Source organism: Nematolebias whitei, chromosome 17, assembly GCF_014905685.2.
Source record: "Nematolebias whitei isolate Nwh7 chromosome 17, NemWhi1, whole genome shotgun sequence".
Lineage (NCBI taxonomy): Eukaryota > Metazoa > Chordata > Actinopteri > Cyprinodontiformes > Rivulidae > Nematolebias > Nematolebias whitei.
In genome coordinates this window covers 42,547,897-42,568,539 of record NC_056514.1, presented here as the reverse complement: position 1 = coordinate 42,568,539, position 20,643 = coordinate 42,547,897, and the positions used below count along the sequence as shown (strand labels likewise).

The 20,643-nt window shown below is 43.4% G+C and overlaps 1 protein-coding gene across 1 annotated transcript in view; it reads right to left on the bottom strand.

Annotated features, from left to right (window-relative positions):
• Positions 1-8,238: 8,238 nt before the first annotated feature.
• LOC119423888 (rho GTPase-activating protein SYDE1) overlaps positions 8,239-20,643 on the bottom strand; it is a 52,167-nt gene continuing 39,762 nt past the window's right edge. Inside the window, exons 11-14 of the mRNA XM_037691313.1 lie at positions 19,373-19,539; positions 8,987-9,248; positions 8,609-8,899; positions 8,239-8,463 (exon numbers count right to left, since the gene is read on the bottom strand). Of these exons, the coding sequence (XP_037547241.1) occupies positions 8,273-8,463; positions 8,609-8,899; positions 8,987-9,248; positions 19,373-19,539 (911 nt within the window). The 3' untranslated portion in view covers positions 8,239-8,272. The remainder of the gene's footprint in view (positions 8,464-8,608; positions 8,900-8,986; positions 9,249-19,372; positions 19,540-20,643) is intronic.

Genomic DNA, 20,643 nt, shown 5'->3' with positions numbered 1-20,643 from the left:
AGTCTATTATTGATCTGATTAATCCTGTGTAGATGGTCCTTTGTGCTTTCCTGTCTGCTCCCCAGTCTTTCCCTGTCAAACACCTCATGATGTTTAGAATCTTTTTACATTTGTCAGTAACTTTTTGAATGTGCACTGTCCATGTTAGTCTCTCATCAAACCAGATGCCCAGAAATTTAAACTGTTTTTCTCTTTCAATTACTTTTCCGTACAACTTGAGTTCATTATTATTAGGTATGTTTTTTCTTGTGAAAATTATTGATTTTGTCTTTTCTACTGAAAATTTTAATCCCCATCTATTTGACCATTTTCAACTGTTTTTATTGCTTCCTGTACCTTTTTTATAATAAACTGTAGATTTTTGCCTCTCTTCCACAAAGCCCCATCATCTGCAAATAAAAACCTTCCCATTCTTGTTTCTACACCATCAAACATGTCGTTGATCATTATAGAGAATAACAGAGGGCTAACTATGCTTCCCTGTGGTGTCCCATTTTCTATGAAGTATTTGTCAGAGTAATCTTTTCCTATTCTCACCTGTATTTGTCTGTCTGATAGAAAAGTTTAATCCATTTAAACATTCATCCTGTGATTCCCATTTTTTTTTCATTTTTACAAGTAGTCCCTCTCTCCACATCATGTCATACGCTTTCTCTACGTCAAAAAATTCAGCTACCACACTTTCTTTATTAATCTGGGCTTTCCTGATCTCATGCTCCAGACACAAGACTGGATCCATCGTGTTTCTTCCTTTTCTAAAACCACTTTGATAGTTGGACATATAACCTTTTTTGTTACTTTTTTGTGGCCTTAGGATTGCCTCTCTGCTTTTTGCAGATGATGTGGTCTTATTGGCTTCATCAGATCGTGATCTACAGTTTTCGCTGGAGCGGTTCGCAGCCGAATGCGACACGGCCGGGATGAAGATCAGTTCCTCCAAATCCGAGGCCATGGTCTTGAGCCGGAAAAGGGTAGAGTGCCCTCTCCGGGTCAGGGAGGAGGTCCTACCCCAAGTGGAGGAGTTCAAGTATCTTGGGGTCTTGTTCACGAATGAGGGAAAAATGGAGCGTGAGATCGATTGGCGGATAGGTGCAGCGTCTGCAGTGAAGCAGGCGCTGTACAGGTCTGTCATGGTGAAGAGAGAGCTGAGTCAAAAGGCGAAGCTCTCAATTTACCGATCGATCTACGTTCCTACCCTCATCTATGGTCACGAGCTTTGGGTTGTGACCGAAAGAATGAGATCTCTGATACAAGCGGCCAAAATGAGTTTCGTGTCTGGGCTCTCCCTTAGAGACAGGGTGAGAAGCTCGATCATCCGGGAGGGACTCGGAGTAGAGCCGCTGCTTCTCCACATCGAGAGGAGCCAGTTGAGGTGGCTTGGGCATCTGTTTAGGATGCCTTCTGGACGCCTCCCTGGTGAGGTGTTCCAGACACGTCCCACCGGAAGGAGGCCCAGAGGAAGACCCAGGACACGCTGGAGGGACTATGTTTCTCGGCTGGCCTGGGAACGCCTCGGGATTCCCCTGGAAGAGCTGGCCCAAGTGGCTGGGGAGAGGGAAGTCTGGGCCTCCCTACTTAGGCTGCTACCCCCGCGACCTGACCCCGGATAAGCGGAAGAAAATAGATGGATGGATGGAAGACCTGAAATATTTCAGTTGGTGTGCAATGAATCTGAAATATATGAAAGTTTCATTTTTATCATTACATTATGGAAAATAATGACCTTTATCACTATATTCTATTTTTTTGAGAAGGACCTGTATATGCATGTGTGTTTGTGTAGGGTGTAAGACTGCAAGTGTATATGTTCCTTTAGCATATGGTCCCCATTATCTCAGACTTCAAGGCCTTTCCACCCGGGCCTTGGAACGAGACATGCCGGGACATGTCCATTCCGGGAACAGGCTGGTCTCCATTTAGCGGTCTCCTTGACAGATGTAACAGACCCATCTGTGACTTTGACATCAGTAGTAGACTTTTGGATTCAAGCTAACTCATCTAGTAAGACTTTTTCAAAGTCTACCCCAACAATCCAACATTTTTCAGTCATGTCATCTGGACAGTTTCTTTTTTGTGCTGAAACGTTTCGCATTTGATCCGGAAGGCTTCATCAGTCAAGGAAACACACAAGAAAACTGATTCTTCCCCCAACAGCTTACTCCAAAGTGGAACAAACCAGTTTTGTTTGTGATAAGATGGTCTCTTTGGTACGCCCACTCCTCCAGTGCCAGCCCTCTTCCTTGTTGCCAGTCATGTCAAACTGGTTGAAAACAACAAAGTCCATGCTCAATAATCCAGGTATAAAATCCAATATTTTTCTGTCAGGTCATCTGGACAGTTTCTTTTTTTTGTGCTGAAACGTTTCGCTTTCGATTCTGAAGGCTTCATCAGTCAAGGAAACACACAACAAAACTGATTCTTCCCCCAACAGTTTACTCCAAAGTGGAACAAACTGTTGGGGTTTTCAGTGTGTTCTCTCCACAGACTCTTGAGCTCCTACAGCAGAGTTAATCATGCCTAGCTGCTGGCCATCTCCCTAATTACCTCCAGGACTATATGAGGCTGCAGACTTGCTTCATCCAGTGCTGGAGCATATCTTGTTGAGGGTAGTTGTGCTCCTGGCCTTTCAAGTGTTTCGATATATTTTTGAATTACTTACCTGTGTGTCTTCTTCGCTTCTAACAGAACTTGGTTTTTCCTGCACCTCCAGTCCTGGATGTTTCATGCAAACCTGTGGATTGATCTGTACTTACCTGAGCTCAAGTCTCTCCTCGTGGACTCCAGCCAAACTACTACCCCTCCTGCCTCGACCTCCACGCTCCATCCGTGCATCGACCTTTTACTGGAATTTGGATTCCACCCTGTGTCCTCCCACCAGTCATTTACAGTAAGAAGAATATTATCATTTCCCGACCATCATATCATCCATCCTCCGACCAATAAGACTCTAATCGACTCCCCTTTCCCTTCCAGGAATTTTCCAGTTTCAGCTCTTGTGAATATAAGACTGTTTATTATTTATTATTATTATCACTGTAAAATAAATCACCCTTCTATTTATGATCCTGAGTCTGTTGTCCTTCAGTCCGTTCTTTCTGGGTACACTCCGCCATTATGACACAAACCAGTTTTGTTTGTGATAAGATGGTTTCTTTGGTACGCCCCCTCTTCCTTGTTGACAGTCGTGTCAAACTGGTTGAAAACAAAATCCATGCTCAATAATCCAGGTTTACAATCCAACATTTTTCAGTCAAGTCATCTGGACAGTTTATTTCTGGACAGTTTCTGGATTATCTTATTATCTTATCACAAAAAAAAAAAAAACTGGTTTGTTCCACTTTGGAGTAAGTTGTTGGGGGAAGAATCAGTTTTGTTTGTTTCCTTGACTGATGAAGCCTTCTGGATCGAAGGCAAAACGTTTCAGCACAAAAAAAGAAACTGTCCAGATGACCTGACTGAAAAATGTTGGATTGTTTACCTGGATTATTGAGCGTGGACTTTGTTGTTCTACCCCAACAAGTTTAGCCATACCTTGTAGCTCAGTGAGATAAGCACTAGTTATGCTAGAACCTCTATCTGCAGCATACAACTCTGATAATAGTTGAATGTTATGGATAATAAGATTACTGCTTGGTCTGTCGCAGGGTAAGCTCTCCTGTAAAAACTCAATAGCTTGACCAGATTTGAATTCAATTTTGACAGAATATCAGGGTGCACCTGGTGATGAGCTGCTGAGGTCACGTGAGAGCTGTGCTGTGTAAGTAACATGGCAGGATGCTGCTAAACAAAACGATTCAACTCAGGTAAAACAAGCCAATATATTACAATCAAGCATAATAAATATTGTTAATAATAACCTCTGCATTTTGTTTCAATAAACCAAACTGGACGAGGAAACCTTAATAATAATAATAACTTTTATTTATAATGCACTTTACATTCACAGTGAATCTCAAAGTGCTACAAAGAGTGAACATCAGATAGCAGCAGGATAAAAGCAACCATAAAAGCAGGGGGGGGGGGGGGGGGTGTCGCTGGCCCAGGTTCTGGTCGATCCTCTGGGCTATGTGCCGGTCCGTGGCCTGGGTCCCTGGTGGTGCGGCTGCCTCCTGCTCCTGGATGGATGCACTGGAGCCTCCCTCCCCTGGTGGATCTTGGAGAATGGGGGTGCCTATTGGGGTCAGTGGGGGAGCTGGAGAGTAGAAATGTATTGGATGATCTCAGTGTTCTCCTATATCCATGGACAGCTACAAGATCAGTCAAATATAGTGGGGCAAGACCATTGAGAGCTTTAAAAGTGAATAATAAAATTTTAAATTTAATTCTAAAATCGACTGGAAGCCAGTGGAGAGAAAATAAAACAGGGGTAATGTGCTCACGTCTGGAGGTGTTGGTTAAAAGTCGAGCTGCAGCATTTTGGACCAATTGAAGGCGTCTAATGGAAGATTCAATTCAATTTCAATTTCAATTCAGTTTATTTCTATAGCGCCAAATCACAACAAAGTTGTCTCAGGCACTTTACAGAAACATTCACATACATAAAAGCCAATTAGTAAAGTTCTCTATCTAAGGAATTCCTGCATATAGGGAATTGCAGTAGTCGAGCCTTGAAGTTATAAAAGCACGAATGGCCTTTTCCAAATCAGAACGATTTAAAAAGGCTTATCTTTGGATAAAAGACGTAACTGATAAAAACAGGTCTTGACTACAGAGGATATTTGTTTGTCAAACTTTAAGTCCTTATCAAATGTCACTCCCAAGTTTTTAACTGTGGGTCTGAACTTGGATGTCAGAGCACCAAAGTTACAGGGAGCATCATCACCAAAGAAGATGCATTCTGTCTTTCCTTCGTTTAAAAACAAAAAATTACGATGAAGCCAGTTTAATGTCGGCAATACAATCAGCGAAAGGTGTGAGAAGGTTACTGATTTTAGGTTTCATTGGTAAATAAATTTGTACATCATCAGCATAGCAGTGAAAAGAAAAATTATGTTTGGCTATCACTGATCCACAGGGCAGCATGTACAATGAGAAGAGGACAGGACCAAGAATAGAACCCTGTGGCACACCACAAGAGAGAGGGGCAGTGGAGGAAGACAGATTATCCAGCATGACAGAGAACGTTCTGTTGGTCAAATAGGCAGTGAACCACTTGAGAGCTGTACCAGATATTCCAACATAACGTTGAAGACGAGACAACAGGACAGCGTGGTCCACTGTGTCAAACACAGCTGTAAGGTCCAGCAACACCAGAGCAATGGGACACTTGACATCCATGGACATGGAAATGTCATTATGGACTTTTAACAGGGCTGATTCGGTAGAATGACGGGTTCTAAATCCAGACTGAAATGTTTCATAAATACCATGGTTTTCTAAAACAAGTTGTAACTGCATAAAAACAACTTTTTCTAAAACTTTATCTAAAAAAGGCAGATGAGAAATAGGTCTAAAATTTGATAAAAGTGATGGGTCTAGGTGAGGTTTTTAAGAAGGGGCCTAACCACAGCATGTTTAAATGCAGCAGGGACAATTCCTAGACGAAGGCAGGAGTTTAAAAATGTTTAAACACAGAAACCCACAGAATTAAAAACCTCTTTCAAAAACTTGGAGGGAAGAATGTCCAGTGGGCAATTAGTGAGCTTCCTGTGGAACAACATCAGTGAGAGTGGCAAGAGACACTGGTTGAAAGTGTTCAAACACGACTGGAGCTACAGCTACTCTTGGTTAAAGAAATCAGGTCCCTCTCATAAATGAGTCTCTGAGGCTCAATGGGATTAACCTGTATAAATAAAGGTTGAATGAAAAAAGGTTTACTGTCCTCAGATCAGTTTATTGTCTTCAGTCCAGTTCTACTGTCCCTCTGATGACTGTAAGTTGCTTTAACCTCCAACATATCCAGCTCTTCATCTGAATCACCTGAGGGTTCGGCTCCTCTCCACTTCTCATCACAGGAAAACCCCACCGAGTCTCCAGCCTTCTCTTTTCCCCCAGTATCTCATCCAAAAACTCCTTCATCCCAGGTGAGTCATACCCAGTGAGGACTGAACTAGGCAAAATGACCTTCTCCTACTCTGCTACTGTTTCCTGGAATATTTTGCGAAAAGATTTGAAGCTCTCGACCTTGACCTCTCTAAGTGGCTTCAAACGTTTGTTAAGCTCCTGGCAAAAACCAATGCAGACATGTTCCTGTTTTTAGTTTTCTACACTGCCTTGTAACCTAGCTGGGTTTTTTTGCTATGTTTCTTTCATCTTTTAATTATCATACTGTTTTCAGTTGTTAAAAAAAAAAAAGTTTGTATGAATCATTTGTGAATGGCTATTGTTGTCGTCGTTATCCACTGTTGTCATCACTCTTTGTTAAAATCCAGGTCTCTCTTGTAAAGGAGTCCTCGTGGCTCAATGGGACTAACCTGTTTAAATAAAGGTTGAATGAATGAATACAGTCCAGGGAAGCGAAAATATTCACCAAGCATGTCCTCTGCAGCCACCCAACTTTCCCACAGATCACTGGAGGTGGCCACCATACCCACATAATTTCTGGTTGTTTCAAAGAGCCACTGATTCAGTCAACCCAATAATTCTCAGTTGGGTCATCTGGACAGTTTCTTTTTTTTTTATAAAGACATTTCAACCTCTATCTTGAGGGCTTCATCAGTCAGAGTTCCAGTAAACTGTTTCCCCACCAAAAAGTAAAATCTTAAGTGGACCAACCAGTTCGCTGGAGCTAAGATGGTTTCTGGGGGTCGTCCTGTCCCTTGTCAACTCCTCCCAGGCAGGCAGCCACAGCCAAAGTGGTTCAAGGCAACAAAGTTCATGCTCAATCATCCAGGTGCCAAATCCAATAATTCTGTCGGGTCATCTGGACAGTTTCTTTTTTTTTTTTTGAGATGTTTCACCTTCGATCCAGAGGGCTTCATCAGTCAGAGGAGTTCCAGTAAACTGTTTCCCCACCAAGCAGTAAACTCCTTAAATGGACCAACCAGTGGCTGTAACTATCATACCCACCACTGCACCCAGTATTCACTGGTTAACTGGACATCATTAACTTCACGCAGACTCTCCCACTGGTACATTTTCATCTTTAAATCACTTCTTGGTCTGCTGCCTTCATACATCTCCTCCTACATGTCTCTGTGTGAGTGCAGCTACAGCGTGCGCTCTCAGGACATTATTACATGCAGTGTCCCCCCAGTGAGGATTGAAGTAGGCAAAAGGACCTTCTCCTACTCCGCTCCTGTTTCCTGGAATATCTTGCAAAAAGATCTGAAGCTCTCGACCTTGACCTCTTTAACTGGCTTTAAGCATCTGTTAAGTTCCTGGCAAAAACCAACGCAGACATGTTCCTGTTTTTAGTTTTCTACACCGCCTTACAACCTAGCTGTTATTACACTACTTTTCCTTTAAATTATCCTTTTAATTACTATTTCATTTTCACTTTTTTTTAATTATTTGTACACAATCTTTATGATTGTCTATTGTTGTCCACTGTTTTCATTACTCTTTATTAAAATTAAGGTCTCTTTTGTAAATGAATCCTCAAGACTCAATGGGATTAACCTGAATAAATAAAGGTTGAACATTTTGATGTTGTCGGTTTGGGAAGTTTAACCGGTGACCTTACGATCACAGGCTCACCTTCTCTAACCTCTGCGCCACGACTCCCCCTAGGTCAAGTGTTCATATTAAATAAAATTAAAATAAAGTTGTTCTAGTTTATTTTGTCAGACACTTTCAGTATCTTCTGGTCAAGTTGTGGAGTCAAACACAAAGAAGTTATGCATGTTGCTGAATAAACTGACATTCTGCTTCCTACAGGAAGGTCACAATGGTTCTGTGCTGTGATGGTAAAACACGCCAAGCCTTTCGTCAATAAGAATAAAAATAAGAATGTTTAATATTTGGTTTAGTAGTAAAACGTACAAACATGCAGCTGGGGTTTCTCCAGCAGAAACTGCTTCGTTACTTTGGTTACATAATCAAAAGTCAATTTAAAAAAACAAAACAAAAAAAAACAAACAAGTGAGGACTGAAAGTGTGCAAAATATAGAGACTGTCAAAAATGTGACAAACAGCTTCAGAATCTCACAGTGGGAAAAACTGTACCATGAAACTGAACCACATTGCAGTTCGCCTTTTCCGAAAGACTGCTCCGCTAGCAGGGAGCATCAGGAGTCCGACACATCTGGCTCTGCAGTCAGATGTGGTCAAAGACACTTCACCTCCTGTTGGAGGTTTCAGACATCATCATCACCCTCCTCCTCCTCCTTTTCTATAGGTAGATGTTGATTTGTTTGGCCAGTTCTCGGTCCAGATCATGGATGAGGGTGTCAAAGTCCTTCAGGCTGAGTCGGCAGTTGAATGGAGCATCAAAGTCCATGAAGTCATCCACAAACATTCCTGCTCCTGCACCTCTTGAAGACCACGCCTCCTTCTGCTCTTCCTCTTCGTCATGCTCGCTGTCTGAAACAAAAAGTAGATGCCATGTTCTTGTTACTATTTGTTCCTCTGAAGCTGAGAATCTTCCTACATGAGATATTGGATTAACTACAGATGGATCTGTTTTTAATGAACCTGAACTGAACCTCCATGCTTTTCATGGTTTTACCTTCATCACTCTCACTTCCAGCCACCTCGTCATAATCAGCTTCCTGTTCAGGCAGAAGCTTTCTGCCACAGACACTCCAGTCTCCAGCATACCGATTGATTGGTGGCGGACTCTCCAGCCTGCTGTGGCTTCGACGGGAGACCACCACCTCCTCCCGGTTTGGAGCCACACCTAGCCTTAGGAAGGGATGGCACTGTTGTGGCAGCTGGCCCAGGGCACTCTGGGTAAGGATGGAACAGGATAGAGGGGAAAGGTGTGTACGGTCATCTGATGGAACTCGATGAGTTGGCACTGAGGAGAACAGGGGGAATGTCAAATGTAATTTTTTCCTATTGCAACAGCACAGCGTTACAATGGACAGGGACTTCCTGGTCTCACCTGGCCACAGTTGCAGCAGGTAGTGCAGGGCCTCAATGTGCCGTTTGAAGTCTACTGCGTTCACTATCTCCTCACCAGGACTGAAGAACTTCCCCATTCCTCGACTCGCCCTTTCTGTTCTTTCTCTTGCCCTCCACGTCTCCTGGGTTGGTGTGAGGAGCACTGGACCAAAGCAGACTGCCAGGTTCTGATGGGTCATCCTGTTGAAGGAGCTGAAGGATGCGACCAGGCTGAGGTGGTCCAACAAGAGGGACAGTGTGGCCTGAGAACAGAAGCTGATCATCATCATCATTTCCTTTATTTCAGACACAATATGATCCATATAAAAAACAAACACCAACAAGAAAACAAAGTTAAAAAAGCTTTTCTATAGAAGTTCAAATGCCATTGAGTCCATAAAGTAGAAAAGTATCGCACAGAGCTTAGTCTATGGTTGGTCAGTGTAGCAATGATAGTTTTCAGATTCAGACAACCTACACATGCATCTATACATGAGGTTTTGCAGCACCGTAGGGCAGGTAGGCACACTTGCGTCTACTGTTATGTGCCTGTGGCACATTTGCCTTATTATTTTGTCCCTTTGGACAGGTTTTGTGTTGGCTAATCAACCTTTGATTGTTTTGGGCTGTGGCCTTTTCTGCCCATCCATAAATAGGCTGGTTTCCCTCTAAGGCTCACTCTGCTTTTGGCCCTCTCTGAGGCACACTTTGTTTTTGCTCCTCTCATGCTCCCACATTTTTGGACCTTGTTCTTTGCCGCCCTTGTTTTCCCAGGGCCCTTGTTTTATTCTTCTCTTTTTTGTCCTGGAGCTGTGGCCTGCTGTCGGTGGCCCCAGCCACCTCAGGTAAATTTTTTTGTTAACTTTTTGTACATTTGTTGTAACTTTGGTCTGGTGGGACTAGTAGCCCTGTTTTCGCTTCTTCTTTTGTAATAGAGTTTTTGTAGTTTTTTTAGTCTGGTACCCAGTGGCTTAGACGGCCCTGTATAGGGTTGGCCCACTGTGGTACCTTTATGTTCTGTTTGGCCGGCCCACCAGCTCCATCTTTAAGTTGTTACTTTGGGTTTTTGTTTTTTTTGGGTGGACACAGACATTAGGGGTTCATTATAATCTTTTTTTTCCCCCCGCAGGAAGCCTGTTTAAATAAACTGAAAGTTTGAACCCTTACGTTTTGAGTCCGTGTCCTTTAATATGTTATCTAAAAAAGTTAAATCTGGTCCTCTGGACATTCAAAAAAAAAAATTAAAAATAAAATAAAATAAAATTGTAGAAACGTTTTGTCTTTCATCCGAAAGACTTCCTCAGTCTGAGGTGCTGTATTCAGCTCAGTCTTATAAATAGCACCTTATCATAGTGGATCAACCAGTTTGCTGCTGACAACCAAAACCAGCTGCTTACATAATCAAGGAGGACCATCAGCCTAACGATGGATCATTAGCACCCTAATGGCTGTTTGATATTCACAGGGGGCTGAGTGATACTAGCAATAACAGCATTGTAAGAGGGGGACAGTTGAACATGGAGGCCTTCACCCATTTAATGATGGACGGTTTCTTTTCACAAAGATGGCCTCCTTTACTCCTCTCTCAAACCATCGTTCCTCTCTATCCAGGATGTGAACATCTTCATCCCTGAAAGAGTGACCACTGGCCTGGAGATGAGTGTAGACCACAGAGTCCTGGCCTGATGATGTTGATCTTCTGTGCTGGTCCATCCTTTTGGCCAGTGGCAGTTTAGTTTCCCCAATGTAAGACTGATCACAGCCCTCCTGACACTGAACAGCAAACACAATATTACTCTGTTTGTGCCGGGGGACTGGATCTTTGGGATGAACCAGTCTTTGCCGTAATGTGTTTAGGGGTTTAAAAGCCACTGGGACGTTGTGTTTAGAAAAGTTTTTCCTTTCCACTGTTGCCACTGTGCTTGCTGAGGATGGGAGACTGCAACGAAGCCAAGACTCAACTTGTCTGCTGGATTCCTTAGATAGAGAACTTTACTAATTGGCTTTTATGTATGTGAATGTTTCTGTAAAGTGTCCTGAGACAACTTTGTTGTGATTTGGCGCTATATAAATAAACTGAATTGAATTGAGTTTGTATGTTCTCCCTGTGCATGCGTGGGTTTTCTCCGGGTAGTCCAGTTACCTCCCACAGACCAAAAACATGCATGTTAGGCTGATTGGTAAATCTAAATTGTCCCTAGATGTAGGTGGGAGAGTGAATGGTTGTTTGTCTCATTTGTCTCTATGTGGCCCTGTGATGGACTTGGCTTGTCCAGGGTGTACTCCGCCCCTCACACAGTGATTAATGGACATGGGCACCGGCGACCCCTTGACACTAAAAAGGAAGACGCGGTTAAAGATAATGAATGGATGGATGTTTATGTTTAGTGTCCAGAGACGACTTCTGTTGTGACTTGGCACTATATAAATAAACTGAATTGAAGTGAATTGATTTGAATAGGTTTTGTCAACTTTATGTCCATCCATCCATTACCTTCCACTTATTCCAAAGTCAGGTTGCAGAGGCAGCAGCTTGAGCCGGGAGGCCCAGACATCTCTTTCCACAGCCACCTCTTCCAGCTCTTTTGGGAGAATTCCAAGGTGTTCCCAGACCAACCGAGAGACATAGTCTCTCTACCGTGTCCTAGGTCTTCCCTGGGGTCTCCTACCAGTAGGACATGCTCGAAGCACCTCCCTAGGGAGGCGCCCAGGGACCATCCTTACCAGATGCCCGAACCACCTCAACTGGCTCCTCTCAACGTGAAGGAGTAGCGGTTCTACTCTGAGTCTCTCCCGGATAACTGAACTTCTCACCCTATTTCTAAGGGAGAGTCCAGCTACACTGCAGAGAAAACTCATTTCAACCGCCTGTATCCACAATCTCATTCTTTCGGTTACTACCCAGAGCTCATGACCATAGGTGAGGGTAGGAACGTAGACCGACTGGTAAACAGAGAGCTTTGCCTTACAGTTCAGCTCTCTCTTCACCACAACGGACCGGTACTGAGTCTGCAATACTGCAGACGCTGCACCACTCCGTCTGTCAAGCTCACGCTCCATTCTTCCCTCACTCGTCAACAAAATCCTGAGATACTTGAACTTTTCCACATGAGGCAGAAACTCACCCTCGACCTGAAGAGATCAATCCACCCTTTTCCGGTTGAGGACAATGGCCTCAGATTTGGAGGTGCTGATTCTCATCCCAGCCGCTTCACAATCAGCTGTGAACTGCTCCAGTGAGAGCTGAACATCACGGCACGATGACACCAACAGGACCACATCATCTGCAAAGAGCAGAGATGGAATCCTGAGGCCATCGAACCAGAAACCCTCCACCAGCTAATCGCACCGAAAAATTCTGCCCATAAAAGTTATGAACAGAATCGGTGACAATGGGCAGCCCTGGCGGAGTCCAACTTCCACCCTGAAGGGGTCCGATTTACTGCCGGTAATGCAAACCAAACTCTCGCATCGCTTGTATAGGGACTGAACAGCCCGTAACAACGGGTCTCCAATCCCATACTCACGGAGCACCCCCCCCCCCCCCCCCCCACAGTGTACCCCGAGGAACAAGGTCGAATGCCTTCTCCAAGTCCACAAAACACATGTATGCTGGATGGGCAAACTCCCATGACCCCTCAAGGACCCTAGTGAGGGTAAAGAGCTGATCCAGTGTTCCATGGCCAGGACGGAACCCACATTGTTCCTCCTGGATCTAAGGTTCGACCAACGATCGGACTCACTTCTCCAGTACCCCTGAATATACCTTAACAGGGAGGCTAAGGAGAGTGATGCCCCTATAATTGGAGCACACCCTCCGGCCCCCCTTTTTGAAGAGGGGAACCACCACCCCAGTCTGCCAATTCAGTGGCAATGCCCCTGATGTCCACACGACGTTGCAAAGGCGTGTCAGCAAAGACAGCCTCACAACATCCAGAGCCTTAAGGAAATCAGGATAAATCTCATCCACTCCAGGAGCCCTGCTGCCTCGGAGCTTTTTAACTACCATGGCGACCTCAGCCACGGTTATGGACGGATCAATCCCAAATAGGGCTGAGTACTGAACCGAGGTTCTTTTATAGCACCGACTGAACTGCATCGGTCGGTATATGGATTGAAAAGTCACTCTTTTTTTGGTGTCAAGTTTCAGTATTGGCTGTAACGTATCACATGGTTTCAGCACGCCGTCAGGTAAAACGCAGACATATGACAAACAGACTACATGTTCACACCCAGAGCTGTATAGAGCTGCCCTACATCTTGTAGGTCTATGGTGCTGGTTACGCACAGAGACGGGGTTCACGTGCGCAGCGCGTGTTGACGAACGGCTTTCTGCAAGAAGAGTGAAGGACAGCAGCCTCTCCCCCTACTCTCTCAGCGTTAAAAGTCAGCCTGTGAGTGTTAGAGCATAAACGGCCTGAATCAACATTCCACGACCGGACTCCTCTTCATCAAAGAACTCCGAGGACGGAGCTGTGTCTGTGTTTCAGCTGGTAAGTTTATGTTTGTTAATGTTAATACAGCTTAACACGTGCATCACGGTGAATTAAACTAGAATTCATGTAACGTTAACTTTAAGCTATTAGTGTGTAAATTTATTTTATCTATGTAGCTAGCTAAACTCAGAAGCTAACTTGGCACTTTGAGATTTTTGTTAATGAAAAGTGTGTTATAAATTAAATTCATTATTATTATTAACTCAAATTTGACAATAACAGATTAAGCTTAGCTTGTAAAACTGTGCTCATCCATCGGATCAGCTACTTAAAAAGTTCAGCTAATGTTCACTGTTTGTTGATGTTCTCCTCACTGGAGCCTCTGACCTTGATGTGAGAAGGACAGAGGCAGACAAAAGAAAAGCGAGGTGTGTGTGTGTGTGTGTGTGTGTGGGGGGGGGGGGCACAGGACAGTCACAAACTTTGTTGTTAAAAGTTTGCTGCCTTTTTCTACAGTGGAGGCTGCATGTTGGAGGTAAGTAAACTAAAGGATACTGTTGACCAGTTAAGCTTTTATTTCTCAGCCTAGATAATGTTTTTTGAGGAATAATAACACAACCATGTTATTGTTGATGTTTTGTGTTCTAATGTCAATTAGGGAGATGATCAGAGCCCTAAACCCCAGAAAACCACAGAGAAGATTCAGGAAGAGACACAGAGGTGCAGATGTCGGCCATCAACCCTAACCTCAGTGAATCCAGTGACCTGCTGGTGGAATGTGAAGGACACTATGTCAGTGTTATCAAACTGATAACCAGGTATCTGCATCATCTACACCCTCAGAGTGAAATTTTCTACTGTTGGAGACACCATCAGCCAGGAGTGGGCTTGTTTGTGTCCAGAGAAAGCAGACATGTTGATGTTTCTGAAGAAAAACTGTTAAGTGAAAAGGTCCTCAGTGTGTAGCAGTGAGCATTAGATACTGATGTGTCACTTGTTGTTTGCAACTGTTCTTTTGAACTGGAAATTCTTTGTTTATTTTTATGTAAAAAAAAAAACCCTGCTTGGAATACAAAATACCAAAGTTAAAAAATAAAACTCACAATTTGTACTGTAATGTGTAACGTAATTTTATTCTTGTTAGAATTAATAGTAATTACAAAATTCGTACAGAAAAAAGAACCGTCCAGGAACCGATACCGAAGTGAAGGTACCGACACAGACACCGGTACCGATTTTTTTAGAAAGGTACCCAGCCCTAACCCCAAAGTCCCCCGACTCAGCTTCCTCCATGGAAGACGTGCTATTGGGATTGAGAAGGTCCGAGAAGTATTCCTTCCACCTCCCGACGACATTACTGGTTGAAGTCAACAGCACCCCACCTTCACTGAACAAAAGTGTTAGAAAAGTGCTACTTTCCCCTCCTCAGCCGCCTGATGGTTTACCAGAATCTCCTCAGAGCTGACCGAGAGTCTTTATCCAAGGTCTCACCAAACTCCTCCCACATCCAAGCTTTTGCCTCAGTAACAGCCAAGGCTGCACATTGCTTGGCCCTCTGGTACTCCTCAGCTGCCTCCGGAATCCCATTGGCCAACAGGGCCCGATAGGACTCAATCTTCAGATTGACAGTGTCCCTAACCCGGGGTGTCCAGCACCGAGTTCATGGATGGCCACCGCGAGAAACACCAACAACCTTGTGGCTACAGCTCAAGGCAGCTACCACAACAAGAGAGGTGAGAACATGGCCCACTCTGACTCAATGTCCCCCACCTCAGCTGGGATGTGGTTAAAGCTCTCCCGGAGGTGTGAGTTGAAGATCTCTCTGACGAGTTCTTCTGCCAGGCGTTCCCAGCAAACCCTCACTACATGTTTGGGTCAACCAGATCTGCCCTGCATCTTCCCCCGCCACCTGATCCAACTCAATACCAGGTGGTGATCGGTCGACAACTCAGCTCCTCTCTTCACCCAAGTGTCCAAAACAAACAGCCGCAAATCAGATGACACGACTATGAAGTCACTCATCGATCTATAAATGTACGACCCAGGGCGTCCTGGTGCCAAATGCACTTATGGACACCCTTATGTTCGAACATGGTGTTCGTGACAGACAAACTGTGACTAGCACAGAAGTCCAACAACAGAACACCACTCGGGTTCAGATCAGAGAGGCCATTCCTCCCAATTACACCCTTCCAGGTCACACTGTCATTACCCACGTGGGCATTGAAGTCCCCCAGCAGAATAAAGGAGTCCCCAGCTGGCACACCATCCAGCACCCCTGCCAAGGACTCCAAGAAGGCCGGATACTCTGAACTGCAGTTTGGCGCATAGGCACAAATAAATCAGCCCGTTCCCCCCCCAAAGGCAAAGAGAAGCCACCCTCTCTTCTACCGGGGAAAACTCCAACACACAGGCACAAAGTCGGGGGGCTACAAGTAGACCCACACCAGTTTGACGCCTCTCATCATGGGCAACTCCAGAGTGGAATAAGGTCTAACCCCTCTCAAGGAGATCGGTTCCAGAGCCATGCTGTGCGTCGAGGTGAGCCCAACTATATCTAGTCGGTACCTCTCAACCTTGCGCACAAGCTCAGGCTACTTCCCTGCCAGAGGTTACATTCCATGTCCCAAAAGCTAGCTTTGGTAAGCCAGGGTCAGAGCGCCAAGGTCCCAGCCTTCGGCCACTGCCCATAGCATCATGCACCCGACTTTTATGGCCCTTCCTGCAGGTGGTGGGTCCACAGGAAGCAAACCCATGCTGCTCCTTCGGGTTGAGCCCGACCGGGCCCCATGGGTAGAGACCCGGTCACCAGGTGCTCGCCAACGAGCCCCTCCCCCAGACCAGGCTCCAGGGTGGAGCCCCAGTAACCCACGTCCGGGCAAGGGACACTGAGTTCCTTGTTTTGTTTTGTCCATAAAAATCTTCTGAATTGCTCGTTGTCTGGCCTGTCACCTAGGACCAATCTGCCCTGGGAGACCCTACCAGGGGCAATTATAATTGCCCCCAACAGCATAGCTCCTAGGATCATTCAGGCGCACAAACTCCTCCACCACGATAAGGTGGCGATGCAAGGAGGAGCCAACTTTATGTCAGCTAACAAAATTCATAAGCTTGTTCCTGTCTGTTGTGGGCATTTCTCGAAAGTTCATTAGGCACACTACTGGCAGTCTATGTGTACATGTGACAAGACGTGATTGGTCGACAGAGTTTCAACTGGAAGGAGACAAAGACGTGTGACCAGAATGAGTGACAGTCATCTTAACGATTTAGTGTTAGCTTTAGCTAAAGTTTTTTTTTAACATGTTTAGTGATGTAGCTTTAGCAAAGTACATTTTTTAGTTAACAGATTATGGGTTAGCGAAGCTAACTCTTTGGTAAGCTGTGCCTACCACTGGAGACAGGATAATCTGAATCAGACTGGGTCAGGCTTCAGTTCCAGAAGTCCGGAATCTGCTCTCCTCACCAACTCTCTTCTCATGGCAGCAGTTTCTGGATTACTTTCTCTCCTCATCCTCCTCGATCTCAGTGCAGCTTTTGATACCATCTCCCACAACATCCTCCTCCACAGACTTTCATCCATTGGCATCACCCACACACCCCTCGCTTGGTTTCAGTCATATCTTTCTGGCTGCACTCAGTTCATCCAACTGAAATCATTCAGATCCCATTCCTCTCCTGTGACTTCAGAATCAGAATCAGTTTATTATCGCCATGTCAATGAACGAGGTTCACAAACTAGGAATTTGCTTCGACATAAGGTGCGAATAGTAATAAAGTAAAATAAAGTAAAAATAAAGTAAAAATTAAGTAAAAATGAGAACATTACATAAGACATAAGCCTGTGTACACCCACAAATAAAGTAAAATTAAAAACATAACATAACCATATGTATACCCATACAATAGAAAACAACAAAAAAAGCTTAGAGAACAGTACAGATGGAGTATTCAGTTATAATACAGACTTCAGGTGTGCCCCAAGGCTCTGTCCTGGGGCCCCTTCTTTTCATCATCTACCTTCTCCCCCTTGGTAATATCTTTCGTAAATTTAACATTCATTTCCACTGTTTTGCCGATGACACCCAGCTCTTTTTATCCACTGCACCTAACTCTTCACTTCCTCCCTCCTTCCTCACTTCCTGCTTAGCTGAAATTAAATCCTGGTTCACATCTAACTTCCTGAAATTAAACGGTGATAAAACAGAGTTTCTACTCATTGGCACTAAATCCACCTTATCTAAAGTTAACAGTTTCTCACTCACCATTGACAACTCCTTGGTTTCTCCCTCCCCTCACGTCAAGAGTCTGGGTTTCATTCTTGACAGCACTCTCTCTTTCCACTCTCACATCAATAGTATTACCCGGTCTGCATATTTCCACCTTCGAAATATCAACCGTCTCCGTCCATCCCTCTCTCCACACTCTGCTTCCATCCTGGTCCACAGTCTGGTCATTTCTCGAATCGATTACTGTAACTCTCTCCTCTTTGGTCTGCCTCACAAATTAATCCGTAAGCTTCAAATGGTTCAAAATTCAGCTGCCCACATCGTCACCAAAACCCCCTCATTTCACCACATCACCCCAGTTTTACAGCAACTTCACTGGCTTCCAGTCACATTCAGAATTCAATTTAAAAGCTTGTTGTTCACTTTCAAGGCTATCCACAACCTCGCCCCTCCTTACCCGTTAGATCTCCTGCACATTACCACCCATTCACGCTCCCTTCGTTCTTCCACTTCCATCCACCTTAACGTGCCTCTTGTCTGCCTCAGCACCATGGGACACAGAGCCTTTTCTCACTCTGCTCCCCAGCTCTGGAATGCTCTACCCCCGGACATCCGTAACATTGACTGCCTTCTGACTTTCAAATCAAAACTCAAAACTCATCTGTTCAAGTTAGACTTTTCACTTTAACTGTTATTTTTAAATGTTATTTTCTTTTTGGTTTAGTGTTTTTAATAGTTATTTCATATTGCTTAATACTGTGTTTTTAATGCTGTGAAGTGTCCTTGGGTGTTTTGAAAGGCGCTGACAAATAAAATGCATTATTATTATTATAAATCATGGAAAAACATGGAACATGGAAAAATCACATCAATCCTGTAAAAGCAAAAATAGCTAAATCTATTGCAGTACTATACAAAGTCAGGGAATTATTAAATGATAAAGCTCTGTACATGTTGTATAACACAATCATTGTTCCACATTTAATCTATTGCATTGATGTTTGGGGGAAAGCGTGTAAAACATTTACAAAACCTGTTTTTGTTTTACAGAAAAGAGCTATAAGAATTATCACCAGAAAGCATTACAGCCACCCATCAAGCACATTATTTTATCAACTGAAGTTATTGAAGTTCCATGATTTGGTAGATTACAGTATTTTATCAGTTATGTATAGGGCTCAAAATAACACATTACCATTAAATATCCAAAGAAATTTTGTTAAAAGACAAAGTTGTTATAATCTTAAGGGGATAGAGATATTTGTCAAACCAAAATTCAGAACTAGTCTGAAGGGAAGGTCTACCTCAATCCAAGGAGTTGGATTGTGGAATGTTCTAGAGAGTGATGTGAAAAATGTCAAGTCAATGTGCACATTTAAGAAAAAGATCAAAGCTGAATTGTTAAAAAAAATATATGAAGTAGCTTAGTGTGTTTTTGTATTAGAATTAGAAAAATTAGAAAGAGTTATTCATTTTGTTATTTTGTTCTGTTACTTGAAAATTATTATGATTGAACTAATTGTTTGAAAAAAGGGGCAGATATAATAAGAATTTTTTCTTCTTTCTGCTGCCTTTCATTTTAAATCTTTTGAATCTTTTTTTATATTGCTATGGAATTGTTTTGTACTTTTTTTAAATGAATAAACTTTATACCATACCATACCATAAAACTTAGAAAGGATAGTATGAGAATATACAATACTGCTTTATTATTAGTACTGTTACCTTCTCTGGAGGTGGCAGACAGGCCAGAAGCTCAACTGTGCTTTGGGACAACTGGGGGTCAGGGGTCATATGCAGGGGTTGCAGGGTCATGGCTTCTCGGACCACCTGGTACAGAGTCCTGGTGATGATAGGAGATGGCAGCTCACGCAGGTAGTCTTTCAGAATACCTGAGAGAACATCAGAGAACAATCATATCAATGAAATCAAGGTTCAGGTCAAAGTCATTAATTAAAGTACTGAACTATGATGTCAAGCTTAAACAAGTTCAAGATTCGGCAGTCTCATCTCAGTCTCAGACAATTTAATTGCCCAGAGATAGTTCAGACTCTAACCCATAAAATCCTGTGATTACACAGGTCATAGTTAAGCCCAAGTTCAAAAGTTTACTATCGTGTAAAAGTTTTACAGATTACAATGAAAATCTTACTTGAAACATTCCTTCACAGACTGAACAGAACGACATGAGAATATTAAAAGTCTACAAGGTCAAACCCTCCAGCTAAACGATTATTAACCAAAGTGACCAGCATGGATTATTACATGTTGCATATGAACATCAGTTTTACACATCACAAACTTTCTATCACAGCCTGGTGTCTGCTCATCAGCCTGAAGTTCAAACTAGCCCTGAACCTGGTGGTGTGTGTTTGAGGAGTCCCTAGTCTCTTGCCAGTAGTTAGAGAAAAACGTGGCCTGTAAAGTGATTACATTCCTTCATGATGCTCTTTGTCTTTATATGAAAGAGGGAGGTGTTAATGTCCTGGATTATTAGGAGAGGTGTGCCAGTGATTCTCAGAGTGGTTTCACTCATTCTGTCAAGGATTTTTTGTCCTTAGTGCAATGGCCAAACCAGGATGTGATGAACCTGAGGTCAACAAAATTTGACCTTTAGATTAAGACATCCATGGAAATGGTATTCAACTAAATGTTCAATTGATATTTAGACACCAGTGCGTAAACATGTTACACTGTAGCAACTTTGTTTAGCAGAGATAATATTTTTTTTATTTTTTATTTTTTTTATTGTTTGATGTTTGTGTTGCACAGGTTCAATATTCTTTCATTTTGTCGGTTAATTCATTCTCATTGAAGTTGAACTGATTGTGTTTCCACATACAAACATCAGGGCAGAAGTGTCACAGCTGTCCCACAGATGTTCCTCAGCTGTTCCACAGATGTTCCATGGATGTTCCACAGCTGTTCCACAGACATTCCACAAAAGCTGTTCCACAGATATTCCACATCTTTTCCACAAAAGCTGTTCCACAGAT